The 25,487-nt window shown below is 48.2% G+C and overlaps 1 protein-coding gene across 1 annotated transcript; it reads right to left on the minus strand.

The window, feature by feature from the left end:
* Nucleotides 1-1,161: 1,161 nt before the first annotated feature.
* Nucleotides 1,162-25,031, minus strand: LOC149444285 (uncharacterized). Its single transcript, XM_089654716.1, has 4 exons — nucleotides 24,826-25,031; nucleotides 14,462-15,604; nucleotides 5,529-5,729; nucleotides 1,162-1,634 (listed from the first exon to the last, which is right to left on the minus strand). Exons 2-4 carry the CDS (start codon nucleotides 15,582-15,584, stop codon nucleotides 1,465-1,467), a joined length of 1,494 nt encoding a protein of 497 aa, XP_089510842.1. The 5' UTR covers nucleotides 15,585-15,604; nucleotides 24,826-25,031; the 3' UTR covers nucleotides 1,162-1,464.
* Between the last annotated feature and the right edge of the window lie 456 nt (nucleotides 25,032-25,487).

The following is a 25,487-nucleotide window of genomic DNA, read 5'->3' on the forward strand; positions in this document are numbered from 1 at the left end:
GTACACATTATCAAAACATGAAGCGTTAGCATTAGCGTTGCATCACCTCAAAATTGAAACCTCATGTTGAGCCTGGAGGGGTCTGAAGCCTCTGAATGCCTCCCATTCAAGACTATGGTGACGTTCTGCAAATGCGCTGGAAACGTTTGTGGAGCGTTTACAGTGCGGTTGCAACTCGTTAATAACATTACACTTTATGGTGTGGTTTTAACGCTTGTAAAACACTTATAAAACTACACATTGGAGCGTTTGGGGAGCATTTTTAACGCTTGTAAAACGCCAGTCTAACACCTGCATAGGGCGTTTGCGGAGCGTTTTTAACGATTGTAAATTGCCAGTCTAACACCCATACTAAAGCTCATTAATGTCTGTCTAACGCCCATACTAAATGCTACAGGAACGTTTGTTAAGAGTTAGAAATTTAGTCAAGAAAAAGCCCTAAAAGGGGTATTTTAACTCTTTAGGACAATTTGAAGACACAGCCAATGGACAACCAATGGACTTGGAATACCACGTGACCACAAATTTAAGTAACTAGAAGAGGTATTAAGATTCTGTATGGACAATATTACATCACCAATGGACAACCAATTGGAAGTTCCCACATCTCCAGACAGCAATATTGACACCCAATTATAGACCCTCCTCCTCACAGTTGCTGAAAAAAAAACAAACAAACACAGGACTTGGATTGCCATTTGACCACAAATATAGGAAATTAAATATGGTGTTCAGACTCTTTAGGACAATCTGAAGACACCCTCAATGGATTACCAATGGGAAGTGTCCACATCTCCGGACAGCAATCTTGGAACCCAAAGAAAGATCTTTCCCACCTCTGTTGCTGAAGAAAAAGAAAAAAACATAGGACTTGGCGTGCTATATGATCACAAATTTGGGTAATTAAAAGGGGTGTTTGGACTCTTCAGGACAATATCACCAATAGACAACCAATGGCAAGTGTCCACATCTCCTGACAGCAATATTGACACCCAAAGAAAGACCCTCCTCCTTTCCTCTACTGAAGATGGAAAACATGAACCACAAATTCAGATAATTAAAAAGCTTATTTAGCTGTCTTCTGGAGATGGGGAATTAGCAAGAAGGGGTTGGAAGGGTAAATTTTATATGGGGGGTTGCCTGGAGGTAACATAAAGTCTGTTTACCTGAATGGAGAAGCATAGCTTTAATGCGTTCCCATAATAAAGACGAGTAGAAATGAACAGATCTACAAACTGAACTTTTTTGTATTTAACTTTATGCTATGTACCAACTGGTTGGAAAGCGCACATTCTGTAACAGTAGAGTTCATCAATGTGGTACAAATACATATTCGCAAATAAATTCAAGAGAACCGTTCCTTCACATTTTACAAATAGAACCAATAACCTAAAGTATGATAATAATCGGCACTTGGTATGGAGCTTTTCAACATTCCGCCTATGGAAAATGTCCAACAGGGAATCACTCTGGTGTGGGTCTGGAAGTATCCTGATCCATGTTGAAGACAAGGTAGCATGTCTCAAGTCTGTCTGGACCCATCTTGTGTTCAAACTGAGGCTGAAGGTCTTCTGGTGTCAGGCCTTTTAAGAACTGGCTGGAGAGCTCATTGTACAAGGTTGGACCAACGTCATCTAGGGAGAGCAGAGATAATAAGATCATGTTATAACAATAAATTTGCAGGGTTTTACATGCAGCTTAATGGGATTCCGTGGGAGGTTCTTAGTTTCCAAAACATCTACTGAACCTTCAAAAAACACTTTCACTTTACTCATTTAGTACATACTAGTGATAGTGCTAACAGATAGATTTCCGTAGCAAAGTATGTTCACCCCATCTATGCTCTTTGCCACCTTCCAGCTCTGTCAGAGCCCTCGCTTTGTTCCTCTATCACCCATGAACCTTTGAAGCTCCAGCAGATAGTTGCCTGTGTCATGGAGACTACTCTAGCTAGTGAAGGAAAATTATTATGTAGACTGACCTCTAGTACAGGGGTTAAAATTTTGAGTCCAGACCAGGGGCGGACTGAAAATTCATGGGGCCCCCGGGCAATAGGGGATCATGGGGCCCCCGTGTCCTTGCCCAAACTCAAAAAAGCCTATGAAAAAGGTACCAGGGGCATCTCATGGGGCCCCCTACTGACCCCTGGCCCTCGGGCAGTGCCAGAGTTTCCAAATGGTCAGTCCGCCCCTGGTCCAGACCTACTAGCCGGTCACAAAACTTACTCTCCACCAGTTGCCCCACCCAACCTTGCCCACGTCCACCCCCAACCCCACTCCACCCCGCCCCACCCTTTAAAGCTTATGAAATAAAATTTTTCTTTAGAATTAAGAGTCCAAAATATAAAACTGTACAGAGTAATGTATATCCCAGCTCCCCTGTACTCCATTATAGTGATATGACATGTTGTATACAGTACTTATTCCTAGTCCTTCCGAGTCCCTCGCCGCGGTGGAGAGGGTGTCTCCTCTCAGCGGAGGAGAGCGGACCTCTCCTGCACCTGTCCCCTCGGCTGCGGTGCCGCAGAAGCCGGAAACCGGAAGTTGTAAACCGGAACTCGGCTTCACAATGAGGCTTGGAGCGCAGGTGCAATCGCTCCATGCTTCATCTGTGCTCGCCACAGAGGAATTTCTCCTCGCATTTGGCGAGCGGGCGAGCAGCTTTTTCAAGCCCTGCTCTAGTAGTTATATTGTTTGGTATTTCCATTGCACTTGTGTATGTTTTATATTGTGTCTATCCCTTTTATGTTTTTATATCTTGTTTTTTTACTACGATCTCTTATCATAAGAAAAAAAAAAAGTATTTCCATTGCACTTGTGTATGTTTTATATTGTGTCTATCCCTTTTATGTTTTTATATCTTGTTTTTTTACTACGATCTCTTATCATAGGAAAAAAAAAAATCCCTGATCTCTAGCAATTTCACATAATGGGGTTGCTTTACTAAAGGTAAATATACTGTGCACCACAAGTACAGTTGTTCTAGATCCGAGGGGAAGCTCTGAAATGAGGCGAAGCTCTGCTGATTTCTTTCATCCAATCATCAGCAAGCAAAAATGCTGTTTTTTTTATTATCCTTGCATGTTCCCTTCAGATCTAGAGCAACTGCACTGTCAGTGCACAGTATATTTGCCTTTAGTAAGTCAACCCCAATGTGTCTCCCATCTATGACATCATATTGCCATATACAATACACTTCCCTGTGATTAGTCTCTGTGTTAGAAACAGTCCACATCCATATCTTCTAAATTCTGTGATCAGGGGTGGACTGACCATTTGGAAACTTGTGCACTGCCCGAGGGCCCGGGGTCAGTAGGGGACCCCATGAGATGCCCCTGGTACCTTTTTCATAGGCTTTTTGGAGTTTGGGCAAGGACACAGGGGCTCCATGAGTTGTCAGTCCGCCCCTGGTTGTGATACAACCTTCCAATGGTGAACCTGTGTCTTGCTCCACACGCACGTGAATATTACTCCACCGCAGTGCACCACCACCTGTATCCATTGCCTCTTACCTCCACACTTTGACCCACCTCTCGGTGAAAGTCAGAAATATAGATAATTGGGCAATAGAAATTATCGCAGATCCTCACTGCATCCTCAATTCATCTCCTTATGTCAGATCTTCTCCACTCAATGGGATGAAAAAGGAATAGGAAATACCATAGTGTAAGATGTAACTATTCAGTTTTATTAAAACCACACCATAAAGTGTAATGATACTCACAAATTGCACTCTCGGATCTAATGCACTAGATTCAATCATTCCATTAGCAGCTTTAACTTTAACTCTGGACATCCCGGGGGATATATGAAAAGATGGCGATTCTGAGCACTCCGGGCGTGCTGATGTCACCTAGGTACCAGCCTAACGCATTTCATCACTCCGTACCATGACTTCCTCATAGGGACCTATAGTATGTCCCCAGTCTCCAACAACTCCTATAGCATGTTTTCAGTCTCCAACAACTCCTATACCATGTCCCCAGTCTCCAACAACTCCTATACCGTGTCCCCAGTCTCCAACAACTCCTATACCGTGTTCCCAGTCTCCAACAACTCCTATACCGTGTCCCCAGTCTCCAACAACTCCTATACCGTGTCCCCAGTCTCCAACAACTCCTATACCGTGTTCCCAGTCTCCAACAACTCCTATACCATGTCCCCAGTCTCCAACAACTCCTATACCGTGTCCCCAGTCTCCAACAACTCCTATACCGTGTCCCCAGTCTCCAACTCCTATTGCATGTTTCCAGTCTCCAACAACCCCTATAGCATGTCCCCAGTCTGCAACTCCTATAGCATGTTTCCAGTCTCCAACAACCCCTATAGCATGTCCCCAGTCTCCAACAACTCCTATAGAATGTCCCCAGTCTCCAACAACCCCTATAGCATGTCCCCAATCTCCAACTCCTATAGAACGTCCCCAGTCTCCAACAACCCCTATACCATGTCCCCAGCCTCCAACTCCTATAGCATGTTTCCAGTCTCCAACAACTCCTATAGCATGTTTCCAGCCTCCAACAACTACTACAGCATGTCCCCAGACTCCAAAAACTCCAAGAGCATGTCCCCAGTCTAAAACAACTCATACAGCATGTCCCCAGTCTCCAACAACTCCTACAGCATGTCCCCAGTCTCATACAAAACCTACAGCATGTCCTCAGCCTCCAACAACTGCTATAGCATGTCCCCAGTCTCCAACAACTGCTAAAGTATGTCCCCAGTCTCCAACAACTGCTAAAGCATGTTCCCAGTCTCCAACAACTCCTATAACATGTCGCCAGTCTCCAACAACTCCTATAACGTGTCGCCAGTCTCCATCTCCTTTAATATGTCCCCAGTCTCTATCAACTCCTATAGCATGTCCCCAGTCTCCAACAACTCCTAAAGCATGTCCTCAGTCTCCAGCTACTTAGTATGTCTTCATTTCTCAACTCCTACAGCATGTCCCCAATTTTCAACATCTCCTATAACATGTCTTCATTCTCCAACAAACTGTACACAGTCTCTGACCATCCCCTTTGCGTGTCTCTGACAGCTTTCTCTAACGTTACATTGTCTGACTATTATGTGCAGCCCTTTAATGTCAGAAATTGCACTCGAGGCCCCCTATGTCAAGTAAGTTTACCACTCTTGCTCTAATGGATATGGGTGGCCATGAGACCTCTATGTGATAGTTCGCTGGTCTAATACGGGGAGGAGCAGTGACATCAAAGACCCAGGTAGTCTCATTGGCTCAGACTGGGCAATCCAAGGAGAGGTAGGCATACAACATGATGCAGTTCCAAGAGAAGAAGCCAGCTCAGGAAAAGCTGTTTCAGAGAAAGAAGGCTTGGAGAGACTTATCTTTGATAGGTTGTACTGAATATGTCAGGGAAGACAGGCAATTTCCTGAAAATGCATATTTTATTTCAGCCTATAGAGGAACTTTAAATGTTATGAATCGAGGGTAGGTTGGGTTTGTTGGCACACTATTCAGATGTAGCTTTGAAGGCACATAGCTATACCTAGTAATCCCTAACCACATACCTATACACTGCTGGCAAAGCGTCTTTAGTGTTTCTGACAAAGTATGGATGCCCTCATCTTCTTGATCATCATGGAAGCTGTCATTATCAGCAGACACATCCATTGCTGACCTGGCGTGGTTCACCATCATTTCCAGGGTGTTTCCTTCAGCCTCTTCAAAATCATCAGGATAATCATCAGGCCCTTCATCATCACCAATACCTTAAAATATAAAGTAAATATATGAAGTCAATATAACTGATCAACAAATGAAGAAAAAAGAGTTAAAAAAAGTGTCTAGCCAGAATCTTTGTTTATTTTAGGATGGAATGGGGAAGGGTAGACCTTCTATCAAGACTTTAGCATGGTCTTTGTCCCCATTGAGGCGATTTACCCCTCTTTCTGTACTGGTGTTCATTATCACAGAGAAAGAAAATGAGCGGGAAACGGGCGGACTGACAACTCATGGGGCCCCCGAGCAATAGGGGATCATGGGGCCCCTGTGTCCTCGACTACACTCAAACCACACCCAAGAAAGCCTATGAAAGGTACCAGGGACATCTCATGGGGCCCCCTACTGACCCTGGGCCCTCGGGCAGTGCCCGAGTTCCCCAATGGTCAGTCCGCCCCTGGGGGGAAATCATCTAATGGAAACATGTTCTAGGACAACTGTCTTAAGGCCTCTTGCACACTGCAGCTTGAAAAAGCTCAGTACAGGGGTTTTTTTTTTACTGAGGTAAAATGAAGCCCATTATTTACAATGTGCCTTCGCACAGAGGTGCATAGATAAGCGTTGCGTATTCCTCAGCTAAAAAAAAATTGCAAAATCTGCATTTTTGGTCAGTAATTTACGGCAATGCGTGCAAATAAACGCATATGAGCATAAATATTTAAGTGGTTGTAAAAGCTCATGGGTTTTTACCTTCATGCACAGAAAACCTCTTTGCAGCAACCCCCTCAAACACTCACCTAAGCCCCCTCTTGATCCAGCGATGTGTACTGAAGTCTTGGTGTCACGAACACTGATGGCGACCTCTAGTGGCCCACTGGCCGGAGTCCCCCCGGGTGCGGAGTCTAAGCCCAGGTCTGCTGGTTCACCAGAGCTCCTGATGGTGGGGATGGACTTGAAGCAGACCAGGACCAGGTCACAACCCCTGAGTGACACCAACCGTGGTAAAGGCAACCACCAATGGCGTGTAGCGGGTAGGAGCCAGATGTGAAGAGGTGTGACGTGGTCAGGCAAGCCGGGTAGGTAATAGCGAGGCAGACGGTACAGATCGGTAGACAAAGAGTAATCGGGTCACAAGACGGGTTCGGTAACAGCGGGTCAGACAAAAGGAGCAGGCAGAGGATGGTCAGGGCGAGCCAAAGGTCAGGGCAGGAGAAGACAGCGGTATCAGGTCCAGGCAGGGTCAGCAACAAGGCAATCAGCATACAGGAAGAGCAGGAACACAGGAACAGGGAGAAGACCATCAGGCAACTTGTGTCTGTGCAGAGCTGGTTTAAGTAGCCTGCGCGGCGCTGACAGGCGCGCCTGGGTCCTAGTGCCTGCCCAGTGCCGTCATAGGTGACAGGCGCGCCTGGGTCCTAGTGCCTGCCTGCATGTCTTGTCGGACACCTACGCATGTGCAGACTCATGCGTCACGGTGGTCCCTGATACTTGGCTATCCCGGGACTCCCTTTCCTCATTGCTTGAGACAGCAGCAGAAGTCATTGGTTCCCACTGCTGTCAATCACAGCCAGTGAGATAATGAGAAGAGAGAGGGGGTGGGGCCGAGCCGTGGCTCCATGTGTGAATGGATACATGGAGGGCCCTCATAGCAACCTGCTTGCTGTAGGGGCACCCGACAGAAGGGAGAGGCCAGGAGAGCCTGCGGGGGACCCAAGAAGAGGAGGATCCAGGCTGCTCTGTGCCAAATCACTGCACACAGCAGGTAAGTATAGACATGTTTGATATTTTTAGAGAAAAAAATGTAAGCCTTTAGTATCGCTTTAATCAATTTTCCCTAAGAATATATAGTGATTCCAAATGCACAAACTCAAAAGGAGCATAAATGTGTGCAAAATAAATACCTGAAAATAAATTCACAAAAAGTAGATGCTCAAACATCAGTACTGTGTGCAAGAGGCCTACAAAGGAAATTCCTCTCGCTTTGGGAGATTTCCTCAAAATTTCTGTTGCGTCTCTGAGAGAGGAAAGCAATATATAAAACAAATAAATTGGCAGGGGTGTTAACCCGAAACTAAAACTGAGGGAAATTCTTTCCAGTGGGGTCCCAGACAAAGTAAAACCTGACCAAATTTTATTTTTTTATTTTTTCCCCACTCTATCGAATACCAAAAAATATTTAAACTTTGAAAGCCTTTATATCTGTATGGTGCCTTAAATCATGCTATTTTATGTCACTAGTTGGAATGGCTTCTTTTTCTGCTTTTCTCAACAGGAACCCTACTGGACCTCAAAGTAAACACCAGCCAAAAGGTATTTGGAGTGAAACCCAAGTAATAAATGGCATAGACTGAATTTTACATACAAAATGACACAAAAATTAGTGGAGGTATGGGCAAAATATGGGCAAAATAAATAATAATATGTGCATCAGGGTCTTCTGTTTTCTTCCCTGCAGATTGGGAGGGTTGTTCTGCTGGTGTCCATATCATTGCTTGGGTGATCCTAAGTGATCTTTTTGGCTTTCTAGCAGTGGGATCCACCCAGAATCCACTGGACTGCACACTCTGAACCGTATGACACAGATAAAAGGATTAGTTGAGCAAAAACAACAAAAATTAAAAAGAATTTTTTTTTTAACAAGTGCTGAATGTGGTAGATGGGGTGGGAAGGAGTAATGGAAGCTGGACATCTTTGCCTGGAGATAAGTTTTAAATTCTTCTTTTACAAGGTGCCCTCATTTTTATGTTTTCATATTGTAGCTTTAAATAGATTACTTAAAACATGTATTTTGCCTCTCTAGCTATGAGCCTAGTTGGTCTACACCAGCATTTCTCTACCTTTTCAAAACAGAGGAACCCTTGAAATAACTTTCCAGTCTCTGAGAACTCCTGAAAAATGACTATATCTACAACACATGATACATTAGAGCAGCGGTTCTCAACCTCGGGGTCGAACGACACTTTCCCAGGGGTCGCCTAAGACCATCGGAAAACACATATTTCCGATGGCCTTAGGAACCGAGACACCGCTCCTCTGTCCGTCTCCAGGTGTGGGCGGGATGACATGCAGTCCCTGTCATCCGGACACACCCCCAGGATCAATCCTCTCGGTGATTGGCCGCCGGAACTGTAGCTCAGGAGAGGCACACAGGCGGCCAATCACCGGCAAGGAGGTGGAGCTTGGAAAGGAGGAGCCGAGCGGCACCGCGAAGATCGAGCGAGTGAAGAGGAGGAGAGCGGCCGGAGAAGGAAGACATCTGACCGGTAAGTGTCTGTACCATGGGAGAGGGAGGGAGCGAGCAAGCCCAGGCTGGAGCAGGGGTCAGCAAGGTAAGTATCATTGGTGTCAGTGGGAGGAATAGTGCCCAATCATTGGTGTCACTAATACCAATGATGGGGCACTATTCCTCCCCCCACTGACACCAACGATGGGGCACTATTCCTCCCCGTTTGACACCAACGATGGGGCACTATTCCTCCCACTGATACCAACGATGGGGCACTATTCCTCCCACTGACACCAATGTTGGGGCACTATTCCTCCCACTGACACCAATGATGGGGCACTATTCCTCCCACTGATACCAGTGATGGGACACTTTTCCTCCCACTGACATCAGTGATGGGACACTATTCCTCCCACTGACACCAGTGATGGGGCACTATTCCTCCCACTGACACCAATGATGGGGCACTATTCCCCCCACTGACACCAATGATGGGGCACTATTCCACCCACTGACACCAATGATGGGGCACTATTCCCCCCACTGACACCAACGATGGGGCACTATTCCTCCCCCCACTGACACCAACGATGGGGCACTATTCCTCCCCCCACTGACACCAACGATGGGGCACTATTCCTCCCACTGATACCAACGATGGGGCACTATTCCTCCCACTGACACCAACGATGGGGCACTATTCCTCCCACTGACACCAATGATGGGGCACTATTCCTCCCACTGACACCAATGATGGGGCACTATACTTCCCACTGACACCAATGATGGGGCACTATACTTCCCACTGACACCAACGATGGGGCACTATTCCTCCCACTGACACCAATGTTGGGGCACTATTCCTCCCCCTGATACCAATGATGGGGCACTATTGCTCCCCCTGATACCAATGATGGGGCACTATTCCTCCCACTGACACCAATGATGGGGGCACTATTCCTCCCACTGATACCAATGATGGGGCACTATTCCTCCCACTGACACCAATGATGGGGCACTATTCCTCCCACTGACACCAGTGTTGGGACACTTTTCCTCCCACTGACACCAGTGATGGGACACTTTTCCTCCCACTGACACCAGTGATGGGGCACTATTCCTCCCACTGACACCAATGATGGGGCACTATTCCCCCCACTGACACCAATGATGGGGCACTATTCCCCCCACTGACACCTATGATGGGGCACTATTCCTCCCACTGACACCAATGATGGGGCACTATTCCTCCCACTGACACCAATGATGGGGCACTATTCCTCCCACTGACACCAATGATGGGGCACTATTCCTCCCACTGACACCAATGATGGGGCACTATTCCCCCCACTGACACCTATGATGGGGCACTATTCCCCCCACTGACACCTATGATGGGGCACTATTCCTCCCACTCACACCAATGATGGGGCACTATTCCTACCACTGACACCAATGATGGGGCACTATTCCTACCACTGACACCAATGATGGGGCACTATTCCTCCCACTGACACCAATGATGGGGCACTATACTTCCCACTGACACCAATGATGGGGCACTATACTTCCCACTGACACCAACGATGGGGCACTATTCCTCCCACTGACACCAATGTTGGGGCACTATTCCTCCCCCTGATACCAATGATGGGGCACTATTGCTCCCCCTGATACCAATGATGGGGCACTATTCCTCCCACTGACACCAATGATGGGGGCACTATTCCTCCCACTGACACCAATGATGGGGCACTATTCCTCCCACTGACACCAGTGTTGGGACACTTTTCCTCCCACTGACACCAGTGATGGGACACTTTTCCTCCCACTGACACCAGTGATGGGGCACTATTCCTCCCACTGACACCAATGATGGGGCACTATTCCCCCCACTGACACCAATGATGGGGCACTATTCCCCCCACTGACACCAATGATGGGGCACTATTCCCCCCACTGACACCTATGATGGGGCACTATTCCTCCCACTGACACCAATGATGGGGCACTATTCCTCCCACTGACACCAATGATGGGGCACTATTCCTCCCACTGACACCAATGATGGGGCACTATTCCTCCCACAGACACCAATGATGGGGCACTATTCCCCCCACTGACACCTATGATGGGGCACTATTCCCCCCACTGACACCAATGATGGGGCACTATTCCTCCCACTCACACCAATGATGGGGCACTATTCCTACCACTGACACCAATGATGGGGCACTATTCCTACCACTGATACCAATGATGGGGCACTATTCCTCCCATTGACATCAGTGATGGGACACTATTCCTCCCACTGACACCAATGACGTGGCACTATTCCTCCCACTGATACCAATGATGGGGCACTATTCCTCCCATTGACATCAGTGATGGGACACTATTCCTCCCACTGACACCAATGACATGGCACTACTCCTCCCACTGCAAAATTACAGTTATGAAGTAGCAACGAAAATAATGACACCAATGTTGGGGCACCATTGCTCCCCTGATACCAACGATGGGGCACTATTCCTCCCACTGACACCAACGATGGGGCACTATTCCTCCCACTGACACCAACGATGGGGCACTATTCCTCCCACTGACACCAACGATGGGGCACTATTCCTCCCACTGACACCAACGATGGGGCACTATTCCTCCCACTGACACCAACGATGGGGCACTATTCCTCCCACTGACACCAACGATGGGGCACTATACTTCCCACTGATACCAACGATGGGGCACTATTCCTCCCACTGACACCAACGTTGGGACACTATTGCTCCCCCTGATACCAATGATGGGGCACTATTGCTCCCCCTGATACCAATGATGGGGCACTATTCCTCCCACTGACACCAATGATGGGGGCACTATTCCTCCCACTGATACCAATCATGGGGCACTATTCCTCCCACTGACACCAATGATGGGGCACTATTCCTCCCACTGATACCAATGATGGGGCACTATTTCTCCCACTGACACCAGTGTTGGGGCACTATTCCTCCCACTGACACCAGTGATGGGACACTTTTCCTCCCACTGACACCAGTGATGGGGCACTATTCCTCCCATTGACACCAATGATGGGGCACTAATCCCCCCACTGACACCAATGATGGGGCACTATTCCCCCCACTGACACCTATGATGGGGCACTATTCCTCCCACTGACACCAATGATGGGGCACTATTCCTCCCACTGACACCTATGATGGGGCACTATTCCTCCCACTGACACCAATGATGGGGCACTATTCCTCCCACTGACACCAATGATGAGGCACTATTCCTCCCACTGACACCAATGATGGGGCACTATTCCCCCCACTGACACCTATGATGGGGCACTATTCCTCCCACTGACACCAATGATGGGGCACTATTCCTACCACTGACACCAATGATGGGGCACTATTCCTACCACTGATACCAATGATGGGGCACTATTCCTCCCATTGACATCAGTGATGGGACACTATTCCTCCCACTGACACCAATGACGTGGCACTACTCCTCCCACTGCAAAATTACAGTTATGAAGTAGCAACGAAAATAATTTTATGGTTGGGGGTCACCACAACATGAGGAACTGTATTAAGGGGTCGCGGCATTAGAAAGGTTGAGAACCACTGCATTAGAGTGATGGTCAGTGGGAAAAATGCTCCTTACACTTGTGGTCATTGGAAAGAATTACCCCCTTACAGATACAGTGGGGTAAAAAAGTATTTAGTCCCCACCAATGGTACAAGTTCACCCACTTACAAAGATGAGAGAGGCCTGTAATTGGCATCATAGGTAGACCTCAACTATGAGAGACAAAATGAGAAAACAAATCCAGACAATCACATTGGCTGATCTGGAAAGAATTTATTTGCAAATTATGGTGGAAAATAAGTATTTGGTCACCTACAAACAAGCAAGATTTCTGGCTCTCACAGACCTGTACCTTCTTCTTTAAGAGGCTCCTCTGTCCTGCACTCATTACCTGTATCAATGGCACCTGTTTGAACTTGTTATCAGTATAATAGACACCTGTCCACAACCTCAAACAGTCACACTCTAAACTCCACTATGGTGAAGACCAAAGAGCTGTCAAAGGACACCAGAAACAAAATTGTAGACCTGCACCAGGCTGGGAAGACTGAATCTGCAATAGGCAAGCAGCTTGGTGTGAACAAATCAACTGTGGGAGCAATAATTAGAAAATGGAAGACATACAAGACCACTGATAATCTCCCTCCATCTGGGGCTCCACGCAAGATCTCACCCCGTGGGGTCAAAATGATCACAAGAACGGTGAGCAAAAATCCCAGGACCACACGGGGGGGACCTAGTGAATGACCTGCAGAGAGCTGGGACTAACGTAACAAAGGCTACCATCAGTAACACACTACGCCGCCAGGGACTCAGATCCTGCAGTGCCAGACGTGTCCCCCTGCTTAAGCCAGTACATGTCCGGACCCGTCTGAAGTTTGCTAGAGAGCATTTGGATGATCCAGAAGAGGATTGGGAGAATGTCATGTGGTCAGATGAAACCAAAATAGAACTGTTTGGTAGAAACACAACTTGTCGTGTTTGGAGGAGAGAGAATGCTGAGTTGCATCCAAAGAACACCATACCTACTGTGAAGCATGGGGGTGGCAACATCATGCTTTGGGGCTGTTTCTCGGCAAAGGGACCAGGACGACTGATCCATGTACAGGACAGAATGAATGGGGCCATGTATCGTGAGATTTTGAGTGCAAACCTCCTTCCATCAGCAAGGACATTGAAGATGAAACGTGGCTGGGTCTTGCAACATGACAATGATCCCAAACATACCGCCCGAGCAACGAAGGAGTGGCTTCGTAAGAAGCATTTCAAGGTCCTGGAGTGGCCTAGCCAGTCTCCAGATCTCAACCCCATAGAAAACCTTTGGAGGGAGTTGAAAGTCCGTGTTGCCCAGCGACAGCCCCAAAACATCACTGCTCTAGAGGAGATCTGCATGGAGGATGGGCCAACATACCAGCAACAGTGTGTGCCAACCTTGTGAAGACTTACAGGAAACGTTTGACCTCTGTCATTGCCAACAAAGGATATATAACAAAGTATTGACATGAACTTTTCATATTGACCAAATACTTATTTTCCACCATAATTTGCAAATAAATTCTTTCCAAATCAGCCAATGTGATTGTCTGGATTTTTTTTCTCATTTTGTCTCTCATAGTTGAGGTCTACCTATGATGCCAATTACAAGCCTCTCTCATCTTTTTAAGTGGGAGAACTTGCACAATTGGTGGCTGACTAAATACTTTTTTGCCCCACTGTAGGTGAAAAGATCAATAGTGTCATTGGAAACCTATTGGGAAAATTCTCATTGCTCAAGGAACCCCTAGCAACTTCTGGAGGAACCCTAAGGTTCCATGGAACCTTGTTTGCAAAATCCTGGTCTACACAGTTATCAAAACCCTGTAATAGTCATCTTATATGAAATCCTAGTTTTAACAGTAAATCCATTAGGTTATATCACATCTAAAATACAGAACCATACTGGAGTCTTACCAAGCTCCTCTGGAATCTCCTCGTTCTGACAAGGTTCCTCATCCAGATCTTCCTCAACAGAAGCCAAACTGTCCTTGTCAAAGTCCTCAGAGTAGTCAGATCCATCCGCAGTGCCTGATAATTCCTCAGAATCCCACAATTCACAAGAACCACCAATTAGTCTTTGAGAGCTTGGTGGAGCAGACTTAGGTCTATAGTCCTCTTTGGAGACATCATAATATGCTATGGATGTTTTGCTCCGATTTTCTGAAGGACCGACGTCTCCATTGTCTTTCTTTTCCAAAGTTTGCTTATATAAATAAAATTCATGTTTCTGTATGAATTGTTTTAAATGTTCTTGAACAAAGGGTAAGCTTAGAATGCTATTTGCACTAGGTCTAGTTTCAGGGCTTTTGTCCAAAACGGTTTTAACCAACAGATGTAAATCAGTGGAGTAGGAGTCTGCCAGGGGGGCATAATTCTCTTTCACAATTTTGAAAAACAGACTTAATATGTTTGTTGCATCAAATGCTGGTTTCAAGGCACACATTTCATAAAGTAAACATCCAAGAGCCCAAATATCTGATTTGGAACTATACGGAACGTCTTGGCACATCTCTGGACTGAGGTAATAGGGCGTTCCCACACATGTGCTTGCCATATCCATAGTGTTAGACATAATCTTGGAGATACCAAAATCCCCAAGCCGTATCGTGCCCTTTTTGGTAAGAAAGACGTTTGAAGTTTTGATATCTCTGTGAAGAATTTTCAAGGAATGGATATACTGAATGGCCATCGTCAACTGAATAAACCAGTCCATGATGGTGTCTTCTGGGAAGAGGACACCCTTCCTTTGCTTGATGTGATCATCTAACGTCCCTCCATCACAGTAATCTTGAACGATAAAAACAAATTCATCCTCCGGGTCACAGAAGTATTCCTGGCACACAACAACATTTGGGTGGAAAAGTTTGCCCATGATAACTGCTTCACGAAATATAGACTCTTTAGTCCTGGTACGCTTAGATGCATCTACTTTAATTTTCTTCACAGCATATGTTTTTTTGGTTTCTTTATTCCTCATAAGAAAAACTTCAGCTGTTGCTCCTCTGCCAATTTTTAATATCTTCTCATACTTCTCCATTTTGTATCATGTATCCACATCTACAGCACAAAAATGTGTTATGGTTAGCATATTGTAAATAGTTAGACTACACTACATAGCCAAACATTTTTGTATACCTGCCCATCATATCTATGGAGGGAGCTGAAAGTTCGAGTTGCCAAAAGTCAGTCACCAAACCTTAATGACTTGGAGAAGATCTGCCAAGAGGAGTGTCAGGAATGGACTTGCCAATAATGGTGGGACTCACCTGGCTTGTGGGCTGCAGTACCGGGGCTGGCCAGCGGGTGCTCTCAGCAATCAGAGACTCAACCCTGCAGTCAGCCAAACACCTGAAGCTGATTACGGGGGTTGTATTTAAGGAATGGCCAGACTCACAGTCAGGGCCTTGGTGTGTGTTTTTCCATGGGCCCCTGTATCTGGTATCCTGTATTCCTGTTCCCTGTTCCTGCCTGACTTGTTGCCGACCCTGCCTGATCCTGACCTCTGCTGACTTCTCCTGTTTGATCCCTGGCTTGTGACCCTGACCATTCTCTGCCTGACCCTCTGCACCGCGCTGCCCGTGAGTTACTGAACCCAGCTTGTGTCCCCGACCACTCTCCCGCCTGTTCCTGGTACTCCGTTTGCCCGTTTGCTACTGACCCGGCCTGCCTGACGACCCTTGCATTGTATGTATTGTTATCTGTAGGTGGTTTGGTTTGGTTTAGTTTGTTTGCACTGTGTTTAGGTTTCGTTTTGCACTGCGTTTTGTATTGTTAGTATTAATAAATTATATTGTTTATAACATATCTGAAGCCTGCGTTTCCCTGTGTCAGTCCACACACCTCTGGTCATACCCTGATTCCTGACAAGGAGTGGGTCAAAATCCCTCCTGAGATGTGTGCAAACCTGGTGGCCAACTACAGGAAACGTCTGACCTCTGTGATTGCCAACAAGGGATTTGCAACCAAGTACTAAGTCATGTTTTGTGAAGGGGATCAAATATTTATTTCCCTCATGAACATGCAAATCAATCATCATTTGTTAGACATGCATTTCTGCTGAATTTTTTGTTGCTATTCTGTCTCTCAGTGTTACAATACACCTACCCAGGGGCGGACTGACCATTTGGAAACTCGGGCACTGCCCAAGGGCCCGGGGTCAGTAGGGGGCCCCATGAGATGCCCCTGGTACCTTTTTCATAGGCTTTTTTGAGTTTGGGCAAGGACACAGGGGCCCCATGATCCCCTATTGCCCGGGGGCCCCATGGGTTGTCAGTCCGCCCCTGCACCTACCATTTGATTTTTAGACTGATCATTTCTTTGTGAGTGGGCAAACATTCAAAATCAGCAGGGGATCAAATACGCATTTCCTTCACTGTATATGGCCAAAAGCATGCAGAAACCCCTCCAAATGATTGAGCTCAGGAGTAACCAGTGAAGGGTTCTGGTAATTCTGCAGCATACAAAGACATTTTAGAGTAATGTGTACTTCCAACGCTGTGGTTACAGTTTTTGAAAGGACCTTTTCTGTTCAGCATGATGTGCCCCTGTGTACAAAGCCAGCTCCATAAAGACATGGGTTGACTAGAGCCCTGACCTCACCAGTACTGAACACCTTTGGGAGAAATTTGGAACACCAGTTGCCATCCAGGACTTTTCATCCAACATCAGCGTCTGACATCACAAATGTTCTTTTGACCGAATAGGCACAAATTCCCACATACGCATTTTGAAATCTTGTAGAAAGCTTTCTCTTTTATATCTACAAATTGGGGGCCACAGATAGGATCTGGTTCTTAATAGGAATTCCAAGGGTGTTTTGTAGGGTTGAGGTTGTGTAGGGTTGAGGCAGAAGTTGAGCAAGGAAGACCAAGGGTGTTTTGTAGGGTTGAGGTTGTGTAGGGTTGAGGCAGAAGTTGAGCAAGGAAGACCAAGGGTGTTTTGTAGGGTTGAGGCTGTGTATGGTTGAGGCAGAAGTTGAGCGAGGAAGACCAAGGGTGTTTTGTAGGCTTGAGGCTGTGTATGGTTGAGGCAGAAGTTGAGCGAGGAAGACCAAGGGTGTTTTGTAGGCTTGAGGTTGTGTATGGTTGAGGCAGAAGTTGAGCAAGGAAGACCAAGGGTGTTTTGTAGGGTTGAGGTTGTGTAGGGTTGAGGCAGAAGTTGAGCGAGGAAGACCAAGGGTGTTTTGTAGGGTTGAGGCTGTGTATGGTTGAGGTAGAAGTTGAGCGAGGAAGACCAAGGGTGTTTTGTAGGGTTGAGGTTGTGTAGGGTTGAGGCAGAAGTTGAGCAAGGAAGACCAAGGGTGTTTTGTAGGGTTGAGGCTGTGTATGGTTGAGGTAGAAGTTGAGCAAGGAAGACCAAGGGTGTTTTGTAGGGTTGAGGCTGTGTATGGTTGAGGCAGAAGTTGAGCGAGGAAGACCAAGGGTGTTTTGTAGGCTTGAGGTTGTGTATGGTTGAGGCAGAAGTTGAGCAAGGAAGACCAAGGTTGTTTTGTAGGGTTGAGGTTGTGTAGGGTTGAGGCAGAAGTTGAGCAAGGAAGACCAAGGGTGTTTTGTAGGGTTGAGGTTGTGTAGGGTTGAGGCAAAAATTGAGCAGGGCTGAGGTTGAGGGCATAGTCATGCTGGAACAGAAAAGAACCTTCTCCAAACTGTTGCCGCAAGGTTGGAAGAACACAAATGTCTATATCATATATGCTGTAGCATTACCAGTACCCTTCAAGCAATTTTTTTTTTTAACAATTCCCACTTCTCAGTTGAAGTCTTACAGTGAATGTAAGACTTGATGTATTGCAGTTATCTCATTCTCTGGATTTTATTGGTTTCAGGGTGTCTCCCTTTGCTTTACAGGGTTCTATGGAGCCACCCTTCCTGCATTTCTGGTCAAGAGCTGTGTGTTCCAACACACACACATCCCTGAAGCCTTAGGAAGGCAAGCCACTCCCCTGCTCCCACATCCTCCCTCCTCAAAAGAGCTGCTGTCCCTTATGACTTGGTAACCAGTGAACGCTCTTTCCCGCAGGAATTCCATGGAAACTGTGCTTAGGGATCTGGAGCCTTCACTAGTGAAGTTTCAAAAATGAATGGAAGTGAATTACACATATGAACTAAATAATGTACTGAGGAATGTAGATTCCTGGTAGATGAGAGACATATTAGTTAAACAAATTATTTAATAATACTTCCACTGAAAAAAACCTAAAGTTAATCGAATGTCCATGTAGTGTGATGGTCAGATGTCCACCAACTTCTGGTCATAAAGTAGTTACATAGAAATCTGTATGCGTAGACCAGCCATTCTCAGCCAGGGTTCCATAGAACCCCAATATTCCTTCAGAGATTGCTTGGGGTTCCTTGAGCTGCGGATGATTGACCTCCAAGTTGATGGTACCTGCATAGTTCTGGGTCTAAGTCTACTTGGCATGCCCTGACCTGGCCATTACTGCATACAACGCCTCACTGTCAGTTGCCCTTGACTCCCTGGCACCCCTAACCACACGTAGCATTAGACCCGACCGCTTCAACCCTGGCAAAACGACCACACAAAATGCCTCAAACGATGCAGTCGCGCCCTGGAGCGCTTATGGCGCAAAACCAGATCTCCTCGCGAGTTCACCCTCTATAAAGCCGCCTACCTCGCCTACACCACCTCCCTCCATGCCGCCAAGCAAGCCTATTTTATAACCCTTATCAACACCCTCTCCACCTGTCCTCGCCGGCTCTTCTCCACCTTCAAATCCCTGCTCTCTCCCCCCCCACCTCCACCCAGCACCACACTCACTGCCCACGAGATTGCCAATCACTTCCAAAACAAGATTGACGCAATCCGTAAGGACATTGTCAACTCACAATCCACCTCTCCACCCAGCCTCCCGCCCTCCTTTAACCCCTCAATCGTCCCCTCCACCGACCTCACAGCCGCACTACCCCCCATTATACCTAATGCCCCGCACATCATCACCTCCCCAACACTCCGCTCCTTCAGCCCAACTACCCCTGAGGAGGTCTCTAAGGTCTTCACTGAAGCCCGCCTCACCACCTGCCCCCTGGACCCTATCCCCTCACAGCTCCTCCAGTCACCCCCCCCTCCATCATTCGCTCCCTCACCCACATCTTCAATCTCTCCCTCTCCACCGGCACCTTCCCCTCCCCTCTAAAGCACGCACACATCACCCCCATACTCAAAAAACCTTTCCTTGACCCCACTAACCTGAACAACCTTAGACCCATCTCCCTGCTGCCTTTCACTTCCAAGCTCCTTGAGCGCCTGGCCTACAATCGCCTAAGCGCCCACCTCACTGTTAACAACCTCCTTGACCCCCTACAGTCTGTCTTCTGTCCCCTGCACTCCACTGAAACTGCCCTACTTAAAATCACCAACGACCTGCTAACCGCCAAAGCCAATGGCCACTATTCCATCCTCCTGCTCCTCGACCTCTCCGCGGCCTTCGACACTGTTGACCGCCCTCTCCTCCTTGCCAAACTGCACTCCCTTGGCATCAGGGACGCTGCTCTCTCCTGGTTCTCCTCCTACCTTTCCCAACGCTCCTTCAGCGTCACCTACAACACTGCCACCTCCCCCTCCCTCCCCCTCTCTGTCGGGGTCCCCCAAGGCTCTGTCCTCGGGCCGCTCCTCTTCTCCATCTATACCTCCTCCCTTGGCAAACTAATACACTTCCATGGCTTCAATTACCACCTCTATGCCAACGACACCCAAATTTACCTGTCCACCCCTCACCTCACCCCCTCACTCTCCGCCCGCATCGCCCACCTCCTAAACGACATATCAGACTGGATGTCGCTCCATTTCCTCAAACCTTAACCTATCCAAAACCGAGCTCCTGGTCTTCCCCGCACCCTGTGCCCCCCCCCCCCCCATCCTCTCCATCACCACTAACAACGCCACCATCTCTCCCACCCCACACGCCAAAGTCCTGGGTGTCACCCTGGACTCCGACCTCTCCTTCCTACCCCACATCCAACTGCTATCTAGATCTTGCAGGCTCCACCTCCTTAACATCTCCAAGATACGCACATTCCTCACCCCAGACACCACCAAACAACTCGTACACTCCCTCATCATCTCACGCCTGGACTACTGCAACTCCCTTCTCACTGGCCTACCCAAACAAACGCTATCCCCACTCCAGCCTATCCTGAACTCAGCGGCTAGACCAGCAATGGGCAAACTACGGCCCGCGGGCCGTATACGGCCCGGCGGACCTTTTAATCCGGCCCGCGGAGCGTGATACTGTCAGGATGGCCGTCAGGATGTGTGTAGGCGGGGCAGCGTGACGAACGTGAGGGGAGCTAGGCTCCTCTCACAGTCCGCCCTGAAGACCGGTGTAGCATGAAAATCTGTCTACTATGAGGATCTGTCCCCCTCGACGTATCTGCGCATGTGCCGGAGATCGCCGATCGGCTGCTAATGCCTGAAACTGGCACATGCGCAGATACGTCGAGGGGGACAGATCCTCATAGGAGACAGATTTTCATGCTACACCGGAACGGCGCGGGAACACGGCGAGAGGAACGCGTGGAGCAAAGGTAAGTGAATTGACACAGGGGGGACTTGGGGGCTTAATATGGGGGATGAATTAATATGGGGAATGAATTACTATATGGGGGATGAATTACTATGGGGGATGAATTACTATATGGGGGATGAATTACTATATGGGGGATGAATAACTATGGGGGACTTGGGGACTTAATATGGGGAATGAATTACTATAGGGGGGATGAATTACTATATGGGGGATGAATTACTATATGGGGGATGAATTACTATATGGGGGATAAATTACTATAGGGGGGATGAATTACTATATGGGGGATGAAATACTATATGAGGGGTGAATTAATATGGGGGATGAATTACTATATGGGGGATGAATTACTATAGGGGGGATGAATTACTATAGGGGGGATGAATTACTATATGGGGGATGAATTACTATGGGGGATGAATTACTATATGGGGGATGAATTACTATGGGGGATGAATTACTATAGGGGGGATGAATTACTATAGGGGGGATGAATTACTATATGGGGGATGAATTACTATGGGGGATGAATTACTATATGGGGGATGAATTACTATGGGGGATGAATTACTATAGGGGGGATGAATTACTATAGGGGGGATGAATTACTATATGGGGGATGAATTACTATATGGGGGATGAATTACTATGGGGGATGAATTACTATATGGGGGATGAACTACTATATGGGGGTGAATTACTATATGGGGGATGAATTACTATATGGGGGATGAATTACTATGCTTACTATGGGGGATTAATTACTATATGGGGGATGTATTACTATATGGGGGATGAATTACTATATGGGGGATTAATTACTATGCTTACTATGGGGGAATATTCCTATACTTACTATGGATGACACATACACATCATTCATCTACTCTTGGTCCGGCCCCTGGGTCCAATATATGAACCCATTGCGGCCCTCAAGTCAAAAAGTTTGCCCACCCCTGGGCTAGACTCATCCACCTCACCAAGCGCTCCACATCCGCCACCCCCCTCTGCCAATCCCTTCACTGGCTCCCGATTGCCCAACGCATCAAATTCAAACTGCTAACCCTGACCTACAAAGCCATTCACAACGCCGCCCCAAACTACATAACCGACCTGATACCCAAATACTACCCTACCCGTGCCCTCCGCTCCTCACAGGACCTCCTGCTCTCTAGCTCTCTGGTCTCCTCCTCCCACGCCCGATTGCAGGACTTCTCTAGGACTTCCCCCCATCCTCTGGAACTCCCTACCCCAATCCATCAGAATGTCACCTACCCTCCTCACCTTCAGGCGCACCCTGAAAACCCTCCTCTTCAGGGAAGCCTACCCCAACCTCTCCTAACACCCGACCTCACCTCACAACCAACCTCCTTCATTCCACCCACCACTCCATCCCCCACAGCCATCTCCTCCTGTGCCACCCTCCCCTCCCTCCTAGATTGTGAGCTTGAAAGAGCAGGGCCCTCGAACCCCTCGTGTAGTGTATTGTTACTGTCTTGTCTCATGTTCTGTCCCCCTTGCTACTGTACAGCGCTGAGCATACCCTTTGGCGCTATATAAATACTGTATAATAATAATAATAATAAGGCTCCGTTCACACCATCATTTTAAAAGGCTGCCCTACGAGCAAGAAACGCTGAAAGGAAGTCCTGGACCCTTGTGAGAGATCGCACCACTGACGCACCGTGTGTTTTGTCACGCATGAAGTGTATGTATTAGTGTGGTAATGCAGCGGCACCGTGTGATTTGGTGTGCGCAAAAAACACGCGTCTTCCCAGAGGAGTGGAGGGGCGCCATTTAGAAGTGAAGACACCGTCATGCGTATGCAAAAGTCGGAGCATTTTTGTGCGTTGGTGAAAAGCGCACAATTTTTCCCAGAATGCAATTCCCAGTCCTGCTGCATATGAACTGCCCTTAGCTATTCATCATTTTATTTAACCCATCGCCCCCCCCCTGAGGATCCCCCCTCCCTTCCTGACCAGCCCATTTTTTGCGATACGGCTCTGCATTAGTTTAACTGACAATTGCGCGGTCGTGCAACGCTGGGCATCAATTAAATCTGTGTCATTTTTTCCCCACAATTTGAGCTTTCTCTCAGTGGTTACATGCCATTAGGGACTCTAACTGGCCCTGGGTGCAGCTTGTGTCAAGGAATGGCGGTTCTGCCCGCAGCTAAGTGCCCAGTTGACCTGCAACCATAACAGAGAGCGCTGCAGCATCCAAGGACTGTGGTTCTGCCTGCAGCTAACTGCCCAGTTGACCTGCAACTATAATAGCGAACGCTGCTGCATCCAGGGACGGCGGTTCTGCCTGCAGCTAAGTGCCCAGATGACCTGCAACTATAACAGCAAGCGCTGCTGCATCCCGGGACGGCGGTTCTGCTCGCAGCTAAGTGCCCAGTTGACCTGCAACCATATCAGATAGCGCTGCTACATCCAGGGACGGCGGTTCTGCCCGCAGCTAAGTGCCCAGATGACCTGCATCTATAATATCAAGCGCTGCTGCATCCAGGGACGGCGGTTCTGCCCGCAGCTAAGTGCCCAGATGACCTGCATCTATAATATCAAGCGCTGCTGCATCCAGGGACGGCGGTTCTGCCCGCAGCTAAGTGCCCAGATGACCTGCAGCCATAACAGAGAGCACTGCTGCATCCAGGGACGGCGGTTTTGCCCGCAGCTAAGTGCCCACATGAAAGTATTTTTCGCTTGCATGCGATTGGATGATGTCAAGACAGCAGCAGAGCTTTACCTCATTCACGAAACTCTGGGAAAAATTCCCTTGCAAAGCGCAACTTCCCTGGCTAGTGAACGGCCTATTTGCCTTTTATTAAAGTCTCCGGAACACACAACCATAACAGAGAGCGCTGCTGCATCCAGGGACGGCGGTTTTGCCCGAAGCTAAGTGCCCAGATGACCTGCGACCATAACAGAGAGCGCTGCTGCATCCAGGGACGGCGGTTTTGCCTGCAGCTAAGTGCCCAGATGACCTGCAACCATAACAGAGAGCGCTGCTGCATCCAGGGACGGCGGTTTTGCCCGCAGCTAACTGCCCAGATGACCTGCGACCATAACAGAGAGCGCTGCTGCATCCAGGGACGGCGGTTTTGCCCGCAGCTAAGTGCCCAGATGACCTGCGACCATAACAGAGAGCGCTGCTGCATCCAGGGACGCCGGTTCTGCCCGCAGCTAAGTGCCCAGATGACCTGCGACCATAACAGCGCGCGCTGCTGCATCCAGGGACGGCGGTTCTGCCCGCAGCTAAGTGCCCAGATGACCTGCGACCATAACAGCGCGCGCTGCTGCATCCAGGGACGGCGGTTCTGCCCGCAGCTAAGTGCCCAGATGACCTGCGACCATAACAGAGAGCGCTTCTGCATCCAGGGACGGCGGTTTTGCCCGCAGCTAAGTGCCCAGATGACCTGCGACCATAACAGAGAGCGCTTCTGCATCCAGGGACGGCGGTTTTGCCCGCAGCTAAGTGCCCAGATGACCTGCGACCATAACAGAGAGCGCTTCTGCATCCAGGAACGGCGGTTTTGCCCGCAGCTAAGTGCCCAGATGACCTGCGACCATAACAGAGAGCGCTGCTGCATCCAGGGACGGCGGTTTTGCCCGCAGCTAAGTGCCCAGTTTCGTTTGCACACTAGTGAACGGCCTATTTGCCTTTTATAAAGTCTCCGGAACCCAGAGACAGAGCATGCAGGCCCACACCGCCCTCCTCCACCAGGCCGGGGTACCTGTGGCAGCCGCCCGTCCGCCTCGCCGTCCTCATCCGCCTCCCCTCTCCGCACAGGGGGCCCCGGGGCCGATGGATGCCGGGAACTGATCCCGGGTCACCTTACTCCGGCAGTTGTTGGCCTCTGGGCTGTTTTTTCCGTCTCCGTGGAAACGTCTAGACTGACAGGCGGATCAGGGAACGCCCCGCCCACACGAGCAGCCTGGTGCAGCTTCTCAACACTGAATAGACTCCATTCACAAAGCCAGCCGGGAGAGACAGAAAGAAATCAAGCCGGTAGACGGATCGTTCAACGTTCGCACGGTCAGTGCGCTCACCGCGACGGACGATTTCCATTTCCAGATCCAAACGTCAAGAAACGAACATGTTGGATTTTTTTTTTTTTTTTTCGATTGAACAATTTTCGAACGAATTGTTTGAAAAGAAGAAATGCGCAGCGTGATATGTTCAACGTAGAAGACGATCGGGAAAAATGCTGACGTTCGCGGGAACATTTCCAATCCGGCAAATGGGTCATCGCATGTCAGAGCGAAAAAAAAAAAGGTTTTGATTTCTGGACAAATTTTCCTTTTGTTAGCCGTGTATGGCCAGCTTACATGAAGGATCATGATGCCTTACAGCACTGGGGTCCTTGGATCACCTTCCGACCAGGAAACTATCTGC

This window comes from Staurois parvus, unplaced genomic scaffold (genome assembly GCF_062004578.1).
Source record: "Staurois parvus isolate SC_StPar_1 unplaced genomic scaffold, SC_StPar_1.0 ptg000793l, whole genome shotgun sequence".
Lineage (NCBI taxonomy): Eukaryota > Metazoa > Chordata > Amphibia > Anura > Ranidae > Staurois > Staurois parvus.